Consider the following 13,077-nt stretch of genomic DNA (forward strand, 5'->3'; position numbering starts at 1 on the left):
TGAGGGGTCAGGGCGTTCAGCGGATGCTGAGTCTCAGGCACAGAGGGGTCAAGGGGTACGATAACAGCAGCGTCTACAGGCTGAACGTGGCCAAGCGTTTCATTTCGGTGCAAAGTCAGAGGGCCTGAATTGGGGTTGCAAACAAGTAGTCCGGTATTCTCCTGATGAAGCGCGAGGATGGCAAAAGGCAGTGACGTATTGTGGCGGCGACGAAACAAGTCATATGGCGTGAACAGAACGGTGGCGTCGGAAGAGCGGCACAGGAAACGGGAACAATGGCGGCACTCTGAGGTGGCAGGTCAATATCGGCGGTGACGACAAGCTTTCTATCCCCAGGACCGGCCACATGGGTGGAAGGCGTCTCGGGAAACACAGCGAACTCTACCTGAGCACGAGCGCAGTCGATAACAGCGTGGTTACGGGACAAAAAATCCCACCCGAGGATCAGGTCATGGGAACACGGCCAGCACAAGGAACTCAACACTGTAGATCACGTCTTGTATGAGCACCCTGGCCGTACATGCTGCAACGGGTTGAATATATTGTGCGCTCGCAGTACAGAGAGAAAATCCTGAAGGTGGCGTCGTCACTTTACGGATAGAACGGCAAAACGTATGGCTCATTACAGAAATAGCGGCGCCGTGTCCACAAGCACAAGAGTTTGTACACCGTCAACAAACACTTCAATAACATTGGCGGGGGACAAGCGAGGACTTAGACAGGTTGACGACGGCGCAGCTCGTGCCTCAGAAGCTGCGGTAGTCAGTTTTCCGCCTCACCAGTGTTGTACCGACGACGCATAGGCGAAAGAGAATGGCGGCGCGGTGAGGGGAACCGACGAGCAGCAAAAGGTTGGGCATCGGAAGTGGGCTGGTGATCACGGGCGCAGTTTCAGGCTCTCGTTCTGGCTGCGTGCGATAGGGAGGTCGGAAGGAGTAGTCTGGATATCCTCGGCATATTCGTGGTCGCCGCGAAGCGTCGGCAACAGAATCGCGCAACATGACCCGGAATTCCGCAAGCATAGCAGATCGGGCGGTTGTCTACAGTGCGCCAAGGATTTGCGCCCGCAGGTGGCCAAATTACAAAAGTTGCGAGTTGCTGTGTCACCTCAGCGCGAGCTCCGCCAGTACTTTGCTCAGTTCTGCATACTAAGTGCAGAATGAAGGATATGACTTCAAGACTGGCTTAGGCCAGTTCAAGCCTGAACCCGAATAATGTATTTCAAGGCTAAGAGGAGGTAACTATTGTTTTTACTATGACTGACGGGTTGATACCTAGCTCAAAGTCAATTTCAAAGACTGATCTTAGTTTTCCCTATCCTAATTGTTAGTAACATGAATTTAGCAGGACTTTCTATTGATAGTTGGGTACCAACAGTATGTACATATTCAGTGAGTACAACAAGAGCATTTTGTAGCTGTCTACATTGCATATCAAGATTCTCATACGTTGATCAGATTGTCATGTCATCAGCATAGAACAAAAACTCGGTGCTTGTGATGTAGCCTCCATGCAACAAATGATGAACAAGGGGGCAAGAACAGAGCCATGTGGCACACTGTGGTTTAAAGTACAGTTAGGATCCAATATGAAAACAATCCACATGTGCAGAAATTGTTCTCAGACACAACTATGTGTACCACTTTTGTTACCTGCTATGGTAGACAAAAGTCCTCCATGTTTCAAAAATTACCTAGATTATGTTCTGCATTATTGTATGCATTAGTTGTATCAATTGCCACCACCGCCCACAACTAGTGGTTGTGAGGGGAGACAATCAGGACACCATCTGGCAGGATAGACAGGCCATCCTCTGTGCCTAACTACAGAGGTCAACACACTGGTAGCTGCTTTGGCCCTCAGGGCCAAAGCAGCTACCAAATGACAAGCCGAACACCAGGTCGAGAGAAATCAATGGAAACTGTAAATATAGTCACACAACCTCATATACAGCCAATCTTACGATTTCATAATAGGAGTGTGCGGATATTCACAATTTCGAATATGAATCAAATAGTCTTTGCTATTCAATTCGTATTCGATTCGAGAATTCACTATTTGAAGATGTCGAATAGTATATTTCTTTTGTTCAAACACTATAAGGGACAACAATTGTAGTAGTCTAGAGGGAGAAAGACTGATATAAGTGGAGACTCGTTTAATGATTCTGGTGCAGGAGAACTCTGGTCATTGTGCAGATGATCCAGTTTCTGAACAAAGATATGAAGGAGGTCATTTGTGCTATAGTTGAGTAAGCATGTCATGCCATAGGCAGACTTTGCATTTCCTGTGTCTAATAAGACAAACAATTTATTGTTTGGTCAATCTCACCATATGTTTGGATTCCTTCAAAATGATATGCGGGGCTGCAGTATTGCCCTTAGCTCCTTCAATTAACTCTATACTCTACTACATCCGTCTGGGACATGCTGTTAATTTTTTCATTAGTGTCATCGTACACCAGATATGATCGTACTTTTCTTTGTTTTTTATTTACAAGCTTCTTAGTTGGCCTGACGTCTAAATGTTAATGGCATTACACGCATCCGATAATGCTACCAAGCCTTTTGTAGCCGAACAGACTCTATGGCATTTTTCATTTCACAATTTTAGAAATTGGGAATATTCACTATTCCATTCGATATTCAGAGGTAATTTTTCTTGAATATTCGTATCAATTCGATTAGAAAATTTCACTATTAAAGCCCGCCTATTAAATATTGAAACTGCAACAATGAAAAGCTTAGGCTTCAGTGCATGAGTACGTACACTGTCATTTATCATCGCTAAATGGGGCTTACAAACTATGTGAATAACTTCTCTGCTTATATTATAAGCAAAAAATGTGCAAAAGGACTGAACAGTTGGAGAGGTGGAGCTTGCTTGACGCCATGTCAAGCATTGGAGGCACCCAGATGATGGTGATGTCTGACGTCAATCTTGGGTATAAAACTGTTAGTGTCTTATTTTTTTCTCCGCAATGGCTCTGACGAAGTGACAGAGGGGCGTTGCGCCAAGAAGGCTGCAGCAGAGAGAGCTCGCAGCTATATAGTACTTGCATACTTGGGAACAAAGAGAGCGACAGACTGTAACGAGTTGAGGGATATGTCTTAATTTTAACATCTGATGCTGTCTTCAGCATACGTGCTATTATCTGAAAGTTGCATATATCTACTAAGGGTTCCTTGAAACTTCCATTTTCTTTATGCAGTGCTGTGAATTGTGTGCAGTAAGGCATAGGATATTTTCATTCATCTCGTGATTAAAAGAATTTTTATTGATTCACTATTTTTTGTATTTTACCTATAGCACACTGGCTTTAGAATCCGCTGCAGTGAAGTGTGTAAATGTTGATATAACGTAATATCGCACTGCGCAGCAATTCTTTCATTTCAAACAGCTATGCACAGACTTTCTGCAAAGAAAGAATGAATGTTTGCATTCACTGACTGCGCTTGAACGCTGCCGATGTATTTATTAAATTTACTAAAACCTTTGCTACTTCTGCTGCAAGATTTATGCTAACCCTTGCATAGTGTTGTGAAGCTTGACGGAGTTGTAACGACATCACATGGCAGATAATGTCTTCCCTTCACATCACGCGCAAGAGCGCCGTCTGTGCATTCATGCTATTTCATGCAGCCCTAGCTACTTCTGCCGCGTGCGCTTTACTGCAATGCTTGGCCAGTGCGGTGAAGTTTGACAAATTTTTAATGATGTCGCACCCTATGACTGAATTTAACGCTTTGAGACTTAGTCTTGAGCGGAGCGGTAACAAATGCTTACATTCACCTTAAGCACAAGCGCAATGTGCATGCATTCGTTTGATTTCATGGTGCCTTACTTCTGTCGCAGGCTTTAACGCAATGCTTGTGTAGGGCCATGAAGCTTCGTGAAGTTTAATACGATCACATGGTCTAATAGAATTTCATGCACTAGAGTCTAGTTTAATTTTGTACAGAGAGGAAATGAAATTTCATACTGAGCTCGCACTTTCACAGGCATAGGTGATTTTTTGAGGTCAATAATAATACTGCGCATGTTTCTTTTGATGGCAGCCTTGAATACATAGTTTGCACGTGCGTCACTTCCGCACCGGTCCGCGAGCCTGTCCGCCATCTTTAGGCACCTGCGCGCCTGCGGAAGCGTGCTGGAGCAGGCTGCGCGCGCTGACGCGTTGTTGATCCGAAGGTCCTTCTCGCGTCGTGATCATGCCAATCTGTGCTATTTTCGGTTGCCACACAAGAAGTACCACTGCCTCGAAGCCTAGCTACGCAGAACCGGGGGTAGGTCTGCACCAAAAGTAATAACATGGCAGTGCGAACGCACAAGAATGCTGTCGGAGAAACGTCGGTGTCTATGGCTTTCCCGGATAAATCGGAAGGACCCGAACAATGTGCGTGTCGTCACTTTGTTTCGGGCGAGTATATAACACGCCAAAACACTGCACATCACGCATGATCGGCGGCAGCGATAGCCCCCGTACTGGTTGGCGACCGCCTGCTCGCACACGCATGGTCGCTCTTACCGCTCTGAAAAACGCCCGTGTAGTTGTGTTGTAGTGGACGTTAAAGAACTTCGGGCGGTCAAAATTATCCCGGAACCCTCCACTGCCACGCGTTTCATAATTAGATCGTGATTTTAGTACGGAAAACCCAAATTTTGTTTTTTAACGGCCTCCAAACTGCTTCGCATTGTCATTTCTTGGTGTGTGTGCTTCGCTTAGCCATATGCTAAGCAATATTTGAGTGTCTGCATGCTTTCAATATAATGAGCTAACGCAACAAAATTCACATGCACGGACATGCACCGAACTGTAAACCAAAACTCGCAGAAAGAAGAGAACACACGTTTTGAAGCTTGGGGAAAAAGTGCATACAGCTAGGTGAACCTTTGTGGCAAGGAAGCTGTCCCTGAATATAGCCGCACAATAAATACTGAGATATTTTCTCTGCCGCACGCCAAGGAACATATGCTTTCATGGACGCACCTCGCCGAGGACGATGGTAAGACCCGACAACAGGCGCTTCGCTGCACCTTCCTCACCCAACCGCTCGTGAAGTAATTGTGCGCCTTCAGCGATTTGTAAGCCTTTATTTCGTTCAGCATGACGTAGCTTGTGGACGGGACAAGATAATTAATAATATCCACGTACGTCGTGGCCGGGAGCACCTCGGGGTCTGAACTGGTATTCACGCCAACGTGCCGCTAGTATGGGTCCACGCCGTCGCACATTCCGACAATTTGTAGCGAGCCCGCGTCGGCCCTACAAGCTCGTCCATGTAGGAAGGGCAAAATTCAGGGCTCCTGACTTTTGCCATCGCAAAGCTTTCACGACAGCAAACATGCGGCGCTGACACGTAGAAGCGAACGCCGAACACAAACGCAGTGGGCCAGCGGCTAGTAGCGAGGTGCCTAGCGATGGCGGACGGTCGGGGCAGGCGGCGGATATGACGTCACGTGCAAACTATGTATTCTCGGCCGCTTGGCTGGGCCGTGAATGTACCACATCCTACAGACGCCAGCGCAGAAGGTTGGCATCAACGCACAGAGCAGGACAAAGAACGTGACAAAGGACACGTGTATGCGCTTTTACGTCGTTGGTTCAGCTATCGTCAATCTTTGCGGCCAAAACCTGCTTCTCTGGTGTAATGTAAAATTGTAGTACAGAGGTTTATAAAAGGTTTATTGTAGCCTCCAAGATCGTACGGCCGGAAGTGCAAGTTGGTCATGAGAGCCATAGAGTTTCATATAGTGAGAAACTCTATGGATACCACAGCGCATGCCAGTGCCAGTTTTCCCTCTAGGTAATATAGTGCGAAACTCTATGATGAGAGCGCGTTAAAATCTCGGAGGGTATACAAAGTTGTAATATATGCGCCAATTTGAAACAGTGTTAACAAGTTGAGAAACAATTTGTAAAAGCAAAAGGTCGGTAGCAATAATAATTCAGCATCGATTTCTAACACACTGCAAAAGCACGAACATGCCAATGTGCTACTTACAGGTGATGTCCGACTCGCAGCGATGGCTCGCTCGTAGCAACAAATGCCAATCTCGAAGGCCACAGTTGTGCATATTGCAAATGCCGAAAGCAAGTCAAAAAGCCAAAAAAAGTCGCATAGAAACACGTAATGGCAACCATTCTTCAGACAATACTTGTTACGTGTGTTACTATCCCTTCCGCAAATAAAAGAAAATTTTTATTAATTCCATTAATTTGAAACTTCTCGGTACGGCAAAATGATCAATTATTTTGACGTCCTGTTGTGACGCGCAACCGACGCATCCTACGCGAGGAGGTTGCGAGTGCGGGCCAGAGCAGACGACCGTGCTACACACACAGTTACCCTTTGGTGTTCTGTGGTACTACACGTTTGTTGCGAGGCTTTGCGGAACCTCTGAGTAGGATTCGTTTATAAATGCCCGTTATGTCCAACGACACAAGTGACAACTTGGGAGCTGCCATTCCCCTGGAAAGTGCTGAAGAGGGTGCGTTTGCCCATCCACACGCCTTTCGAGCGTTCATTGTTTGTCCCTCGCATTGTTAACGGCTCACTTTTGCCTTTAGAGCGTGCGGTCGTGGAGCAGGATTTGCGGTCGCTGGAAAATAAAATCTCGAGTGGTACGTATCCTTCTAGAATTACATCTAGCGCAGCCTTTTGACTATGCTCGGTTTCATTTGTTTTCTATTTTCCTTTCCACAGCGGAAAATGAACTTGCTGCTCTGAAAACGCGGCACAAGCTATTAAGTAAAGCTATTCTTCCTCTCGTACTTAAATGATACTTTACCTGTCAAACTCGGGGTATGCGTTGGTGTTTCACCCTTGTTCTGAACGAGATATTCTCTCTTTAAAACCCCAGATGACATATTGAAGGCTGAGACTGACTGCCGCCAAGCGCTCGAGGCACAATGTGAACAGTGAGTACACTATGCGTTTTTAGAATCTGTCCACAACTTCATGCCCCAATGACTGACTCTCTTGTTGCAGGTTCGTGAAAGCAACCGAAGAACTTTCTTCAACGACTACAGATCTTTCAACAAAACTTTGTCAGGAAAAGTCTTCAAGACTTGAAAAATTGTGAGATTTCTTTTGCGGCCAATGAGCTTTTCGTTATTATAGTAACCTTTTTTTTACTTTTTATTTTCAGACCCAGTTTTCAGCAGTATACCAGCGGAATTTATAACGGGTTGGAAAAAAATGTATGGGTAAGAGAATGTAACCTTCTCTCACAGCATTGAGTAGCATTAGTGCTACTATTGCTTTCTTGTTAGCTTGTTCTAAATCGGAACAAAATTGTTACACCAAATGTAGCTTTCGACCATAGTGCTCACACTGAGTTCGTATGTGACACTGCATTTATTACAATTTTTTTTCTTGTGTTTTAGACTCCAGAGGCTCTTGAAAGCTTGGCAGCAACCCTGAGGATGCAACTGCGAGACTTAGAGCAGCGTTGTAAGTGATATAGCATTGGACGGGTTATTGTACTGTCCATTTTTGCCCAGTCATTGTGCATTGGAAATGTTCGCGATATAAAAATGTACATGCAGCTTTGCAGGACTATCATGTGGTATTCCACATCCATCTGTATAGTTTATTCTTCAAATTGGGAAGAAAAATTCAGGATCAATCAATACAGTCACATGTTGTATTGACATGAAACTGCAGTGTCATACACGTCCACTGAAAGACGTCAACCTGTTTTTAAAGCAGTCAGTGCAGATAGCAGGAGCTGGTGAATGACGCTTTTGAATGCCTGACAGTGCCAGAGAATAAAATGAATACGCATTAGCTATAGCCATTCAAGGAAAGGTACTAAAGTGAATATGAAGCAGTGCTATGCAAAAGAAACAACGCTTGCTGCATTCTAAAAGGAGAAATTATTGCGCATGAACCATAGATTTTCAATTAAAACGAATAGCTGAACATTCGGCTATTCCAACATCCCGCCTAGAGGTTGACGGTGTTCATTGTGCATTGTATTTTTTTGAAAGTCAACAAGTTGAGCCTTTTGCAGGCTGATAAGGAAAAAGGGTTTGTAGTGGTTGAAAAGTGCGTTTTTAATGAAAAAGCACTGCAAGCGGTGTTAACGTACTTTCTACCTGTTAAGAAATGTGAGGTAAGAATAAAAACTAAGCTTATTTAATTTTGCAACAAACTGGAACTGACGGCGCTCGCTAAAAGTATAGAGAAAAGTAAAGGCAAATGTATATCAGTATTTTCATGGCAAGGGACGCACAAGCAGATATACCTTTCAGAACCATTATCAGTGAGTCTGGTTGCTGGCAGCACAACGTAAGCCAATTTTTGCAGAAGAAATTAAGGTTGCTAGCAGTAAACGACCCGTTCGGGACAAAGATATCTGAACAATTAGTGGAGTTTTTGCATGGCAATGAAGATGTACTTCAGTAGGACGTTCTGGCGGGCTAGTTGGTTCATTGCTTTTAAACGTTATAGACTGCACAAAAAAACGAAGACACAAGAAAGAAAACACACGACACCACGAGCGATCGTGGTGTCGTGTGTGTTTTCTTTCTTGTGTCTTTGTTTTTTGCGCAGTTTATAAACGTTTAAAAGCAATGAAGATGTTGGTTATGCTTTTTGGTCGATATAGAAGATTTATTTTATTCAGTGCCACAGCATAAACTTGTGGCTTCTGTAAATTCTTGCATTGAGGAAAATGGTACTATATTGTTCCAGAAGGATGTCGGACTGTCATTGGGGAACTTTTTTAATCTGTTGGAATATTACCTTAAGGTAACTTTTATTGTTTTTAATGACCAGTCGTTTTTACGGCGGAATGGCATATGCATTGGGTCCTGTGTTGCTCCAGCTCTCTGCAATATTTTTTTAGCTAATGTAGACCGGTCTTTTGACCATGTTTTTAATGATAGGAAAATTTTAAAAGTTTTCAGGTACGTTGATGATTTTCTTGTGTTTTTAACATTTGATTATTCCTATCGGGATACAATTGATAAGATTTTAAATGATTTTAAGCAACACGGACTAGGCCTTGTTTTTACCCTCGAACTACCCCAGAATAATGTTTTGTAGTGTTTGGACCTTAGGCTCAAGGTCTGCGAATGACATATGTGTTGGGCTTACCAAACACGCAAAAAAAAACTCATTGTATTTAAATCAGCTCATTCCAATGTAGTAAAAAGAGGAATTGTTTCCTCATGTGTGAAATCAGCTCTCAAAAAATCGTGTGTGCTTAAGATGCAGGATAGCTTTGACGATCAGGTGCACCGACTTTTGGCAGCAGGTTTCCCATGTCACTCCTGAGCAGTTGCCGAGTTCCTGATTCAGAAAATAAAAAAAACGGAAAGAGGACAGCTGCTGAATGTGAAACCTTCAGGCTTGTGGTAGCGCCATATGTTTTAGATCCTCCTTCTCTCGTCGTCACCCGTCATGCGCCTCTTTCTTCACTCTTTCTTTCCCTCTCCTCCTTCCCCCAATGCCGAGTCGAATTTACCTCAGGCCGCCCTCTCTGCATTTCATATCATTAAACTTCTCTCTCTCAAGGGAGCTGCTAGCAGGCAAGGTGTCCCTCTGGCGTTTTCTGCACCAAACAAGCTTGTTCAGCTGTGCTCCCGCACTTGCAGTGATAGCAGGCTTGTATTCCAAATCAGACACGCCTTCTCCTACATCCCATGCACCTCCGGTGGGGTTTATGCCTTCCCTCGGTCATGTGGAAAGACATCGGGCAGACAGGGCGATATATCAGTGAGCGACTTGGGGAATATGTGTAAAAGTAACTAATAATGCAGACAAAGGTGCACATCTTGTTGCCCATCTTAATTCTTGCCGAATGCGCAATTGTGCACCGCGATTTTATGAGACGTGGATTCTCGGCAGATACATAAACACTCACAGCTGGCCCTGGAAGCTTTCCACGTAAAGAAAAAAGCGGGTGACTGTATCGGTGATATATATATGGCCACCAAAACAACTTCTTCGTCCTCGTCCTCCAGCGTTACTAACCAGCAGTTCTCCAGCCGAGTGGAGGACTGCTGATGACCGACCTATTTGCTTCAACTGCCATCGTATTGGACACGTAGCCCGCCATTGTAACAGCCGGTGGTATTGGTATCAGGTGCCCGATGGATACAACCGTCTCCCCAACATGGATCATGGCCGATTTCAGCCCTACCGCGAGGCTCCCGAAACCACTGGTGACAACGCTCCCTCCATGCCATATCGTTGTTCACCATCCCCACGTGGTCACCAGTCCCGTTCGCCATTGTCTCGTCGCCAATCATCTCGCTTGCCCCAATTCCGCCACCCTACGTCGCCAATTGAACAACTCCCTTGGGAAAACTAGGTGATGCAGCTCCCAGAGGTGATGCTGCATTGACGACTCACCTTCCAAATCCTCTGAACACACAGTAGACCAAACGGAATCTGATAGACATTAAACTGGATGACGCACATGTTGTTGCTCTAGTTGATACTGGGGCTCAGATATCAGTGGTGAATTTGGAGCTTCGTCGCCGCTTTAAAAAGGTTCTAACACCACCCACAGTACTGCTCATTCGTGTCACTGATGGCGGAAGGTTTCCCGTGCCAGGGATGTGCTCTACTCGAATAAGTGTTGCTGACCGATCGGCAAGTGTACTACTTGCCGTGCTCGAGAAATGCTCCCATGAACGAATCCTCGGTATGGATTTTCTGGTATGGATATATATATTTATGCGTTGTCGTAAGAAGAATAAAGCAGGTGTTAGTGCCAGTCTCGTCTCTTGTTTGTGGTTTGTTCTGGGTGTTTGCGTTGAATTTTTTTCACCTTAAAATACAACGTACCAACTAGTTTTTATTGAATTTTAAAAAGCTATTCGCTTTATTGAAGCGATATTTCCATGCCTTGTATCTCTTGCAAACATGCAATTTCGTGCACACTATGTTGCACTTGCATAAATAATACACACCTCGTGTTTCCTGTTAGATAGCTCCACTAGGTGAAGTCCATCTATAAAGCTCTAAAGAAATGCGTGAACCATGGTGGGATTGAACCTCTGTCTTCCAGCACCCCAATGCTTTAACCATTAGGCCACAATCACACACATCCTTCTATCATGCCAAAGTAGCTCTTTGGAATGTATGGTGCATGTATCGCGTACCAGTCTCGCATTCTTCCCTCATAGCAGCTAGCACTTTGAGATGCTGTGTTAGATGCACTGCCTTCACAATCGACCCACAAAAGCAGTTAGATGTAATGAAAGAAAAAAGGTCTGATGACCCGAAGGTAGCTACAGTTGAGCGCCTTTTCAAAGAAGTCCTCTACACCAAAATGACCTGTATAACCAAGGAATAATTTTGTTTTGGTTCTATTGTGAGCGGTGCGGTGCACGACTTTTACAACAAAGTGACATGTATAACAAATGATTTGGAGTCCCCAAGCACTTCGTTATAGAGGCATTCGACTGTATTCGCTTGAATAATGGCAATGCTAAGAGTATTGAGTATCAGACATAGCAACAGTATGGCTTGGTTAATGACAATTTTTCTGTACTGTCAATTGTACAGTACTGTGTGCTAAGCTTCATTGATTGCTGTAAACATTGTCTCTGCTTTCGTCCTGTCCTTTGTGCTATTTTTATCCCCTTGTCTGCCTAATGTCCTCAGCAACTGTCTGCATATCAGAAGTACCATACCACAATGACTACTATACTCCGTTTCATATTTATAGCAGGCAGCACATTGGAAGCGATGCAGTAGTGTGGCCATAAAAATCTTACTCGGTGTGTTTTGCAGTAGTACACGTTTTTATCGGTGGTGCTTTCTAGGGAATAACTACTTGAAATATTAAAACTTGTGGGCTAAAGTGACATCAAATTGCATAGTATTCGTGAACCTTTGTGCTTCCTGTATGCAACATGCTATGTATTAATCGCAAGTGCAAGCAGTGCACAGCATCTGCGACCAAGCAGTGCGCAGCATTTACAATTCGCAGAGATTTGGCACTCTGCTTGTTCGGTAGTAAATAGGTTCAGATCTGCAACACCGTCCTTGTTATAATTACATGGAACTTTGCGTCTTAAGATTGAGACGTAATGTTACATATGTGACGCACAATTTTTTTGTCACGAATGCTTGCAGTGAGAGAATTGTTTATCCTTTCCAAAGTTTCCTGTTATGTATGAAAGGATGTACAGTAAGAGAAAGACAACTTGCTACTTTGGCTACCTGGCTGATGGATGTTATCAGTTTCCAGATCAATGCTTGACATTTAAAGGAGATCAAAACTATGCCTAATGAAAATGATCCATGATGGGTGACACACAACAAAATGCAACAACTTTTGTACATGGACAACTTCCTATGGGCCATTCAGTTCTCACGTTGGGCATCTTGTTTGTACACAAGGTTGCTTAGGAGACTGATAGCCTTTGTCTTACATTGAAAGTGGCAATTTATGAGATATCGTTCGGTGTTAAAAATTAATACCTTTTTCTGTTGACGTTGTGGAAACTTCTTTGTTGAGAACGTTTCCCACTGTTACATGTTTTTGTCACCAGAGTGAAGACTTGATGCAGCATTATTAACTTTGGGGTCTGTTGACTGTAATGGGATGGATAGCGAATGGATAAAGACTCATAAGACTTTTTATCTTTGCAGCTGCATACTTGGATTCACGTCTAGAGAGGAAGAGGGCTGAGTTGGACCAGTTGCAAGAGCAGAGCACTAACAACTGCTCGGCAGAAGATGCCACATTTGGACCTGAGGAGCAGCAAGCAATCCTGTTAGTTCTGCTTCATGTCAAAGTGGTCAATACACACACCAACTTCACGAAACAGCACCGCCTGAAAAGTCACTTTTAGTGTTTTGAACTATGAATCACAAATAACCAGGGCTGTGATTGGTTAAATGATTGGGTTATCAGTACAAAATTAATTATTATACTTATTGGTACAATTGCAAAACCTTTACACCGAGTAATGATAGCTTCATGTATTCCGAGACAACACTCCTGTTCACTCTGTGACAGTAGCAACACTGTGACAGTAGCAAGGAAAAACCATGGTCATGATTTGCCACAGTGTTTGGTAGGAATGACAAAGTCTGTCACTGAGAT

General features: G+C 44.1%; 1 protein-coding gene across 1 annotated transcript; it reads left to right on the plus strand.

Moving 5' to 3' along the window:
- Nucleotides 1-6,308: 6,308 nt before the first annotated feature.
- On the plus strand, nt 6,309-12,823 carry LOC119435122 (uncharacterized). The gene is made up of 8 exons (XM_037702061.2): nt 6,309-6,492; nt 6,572-6,625; nt 6,708-6,752; nt 6,865-6,922; nt 6,993-7,082; nt 7,153-7,210; nt 7,391-7,457; nt 12,621-12,823. Exons 1-8 carry the CDS (start codon nt 6,423-6,425, stop codon nt 12,821-12,823), a joined length of 645 nt encoding a protein of 214 aa, XP_037557989.1. The 5' UTR covers nt 6,309-6,422.
- Nucleotides 12,824-13,077: the final 254 nt, after the last annotated feature.

The sequence above is a fragment of the Dermacentor silvarum genome, unplaced genomic scaffold, assembly GCF_013339745.2.
Source record: "Dermacentor silvarum isolate Dsil-2018 unplaced genomic scaffold, BIME_Dsil_1.4 Seq469, whole genome shotgun sequence".
In the NCBI taxonomy this organism is placed as follows: domain Eukaryota; kingdom Metazoa; phylum Arthropoda; class Arachnida; order Ixodida; family Ixodidae; genus Dermacentor; species Dermacentor silvarum.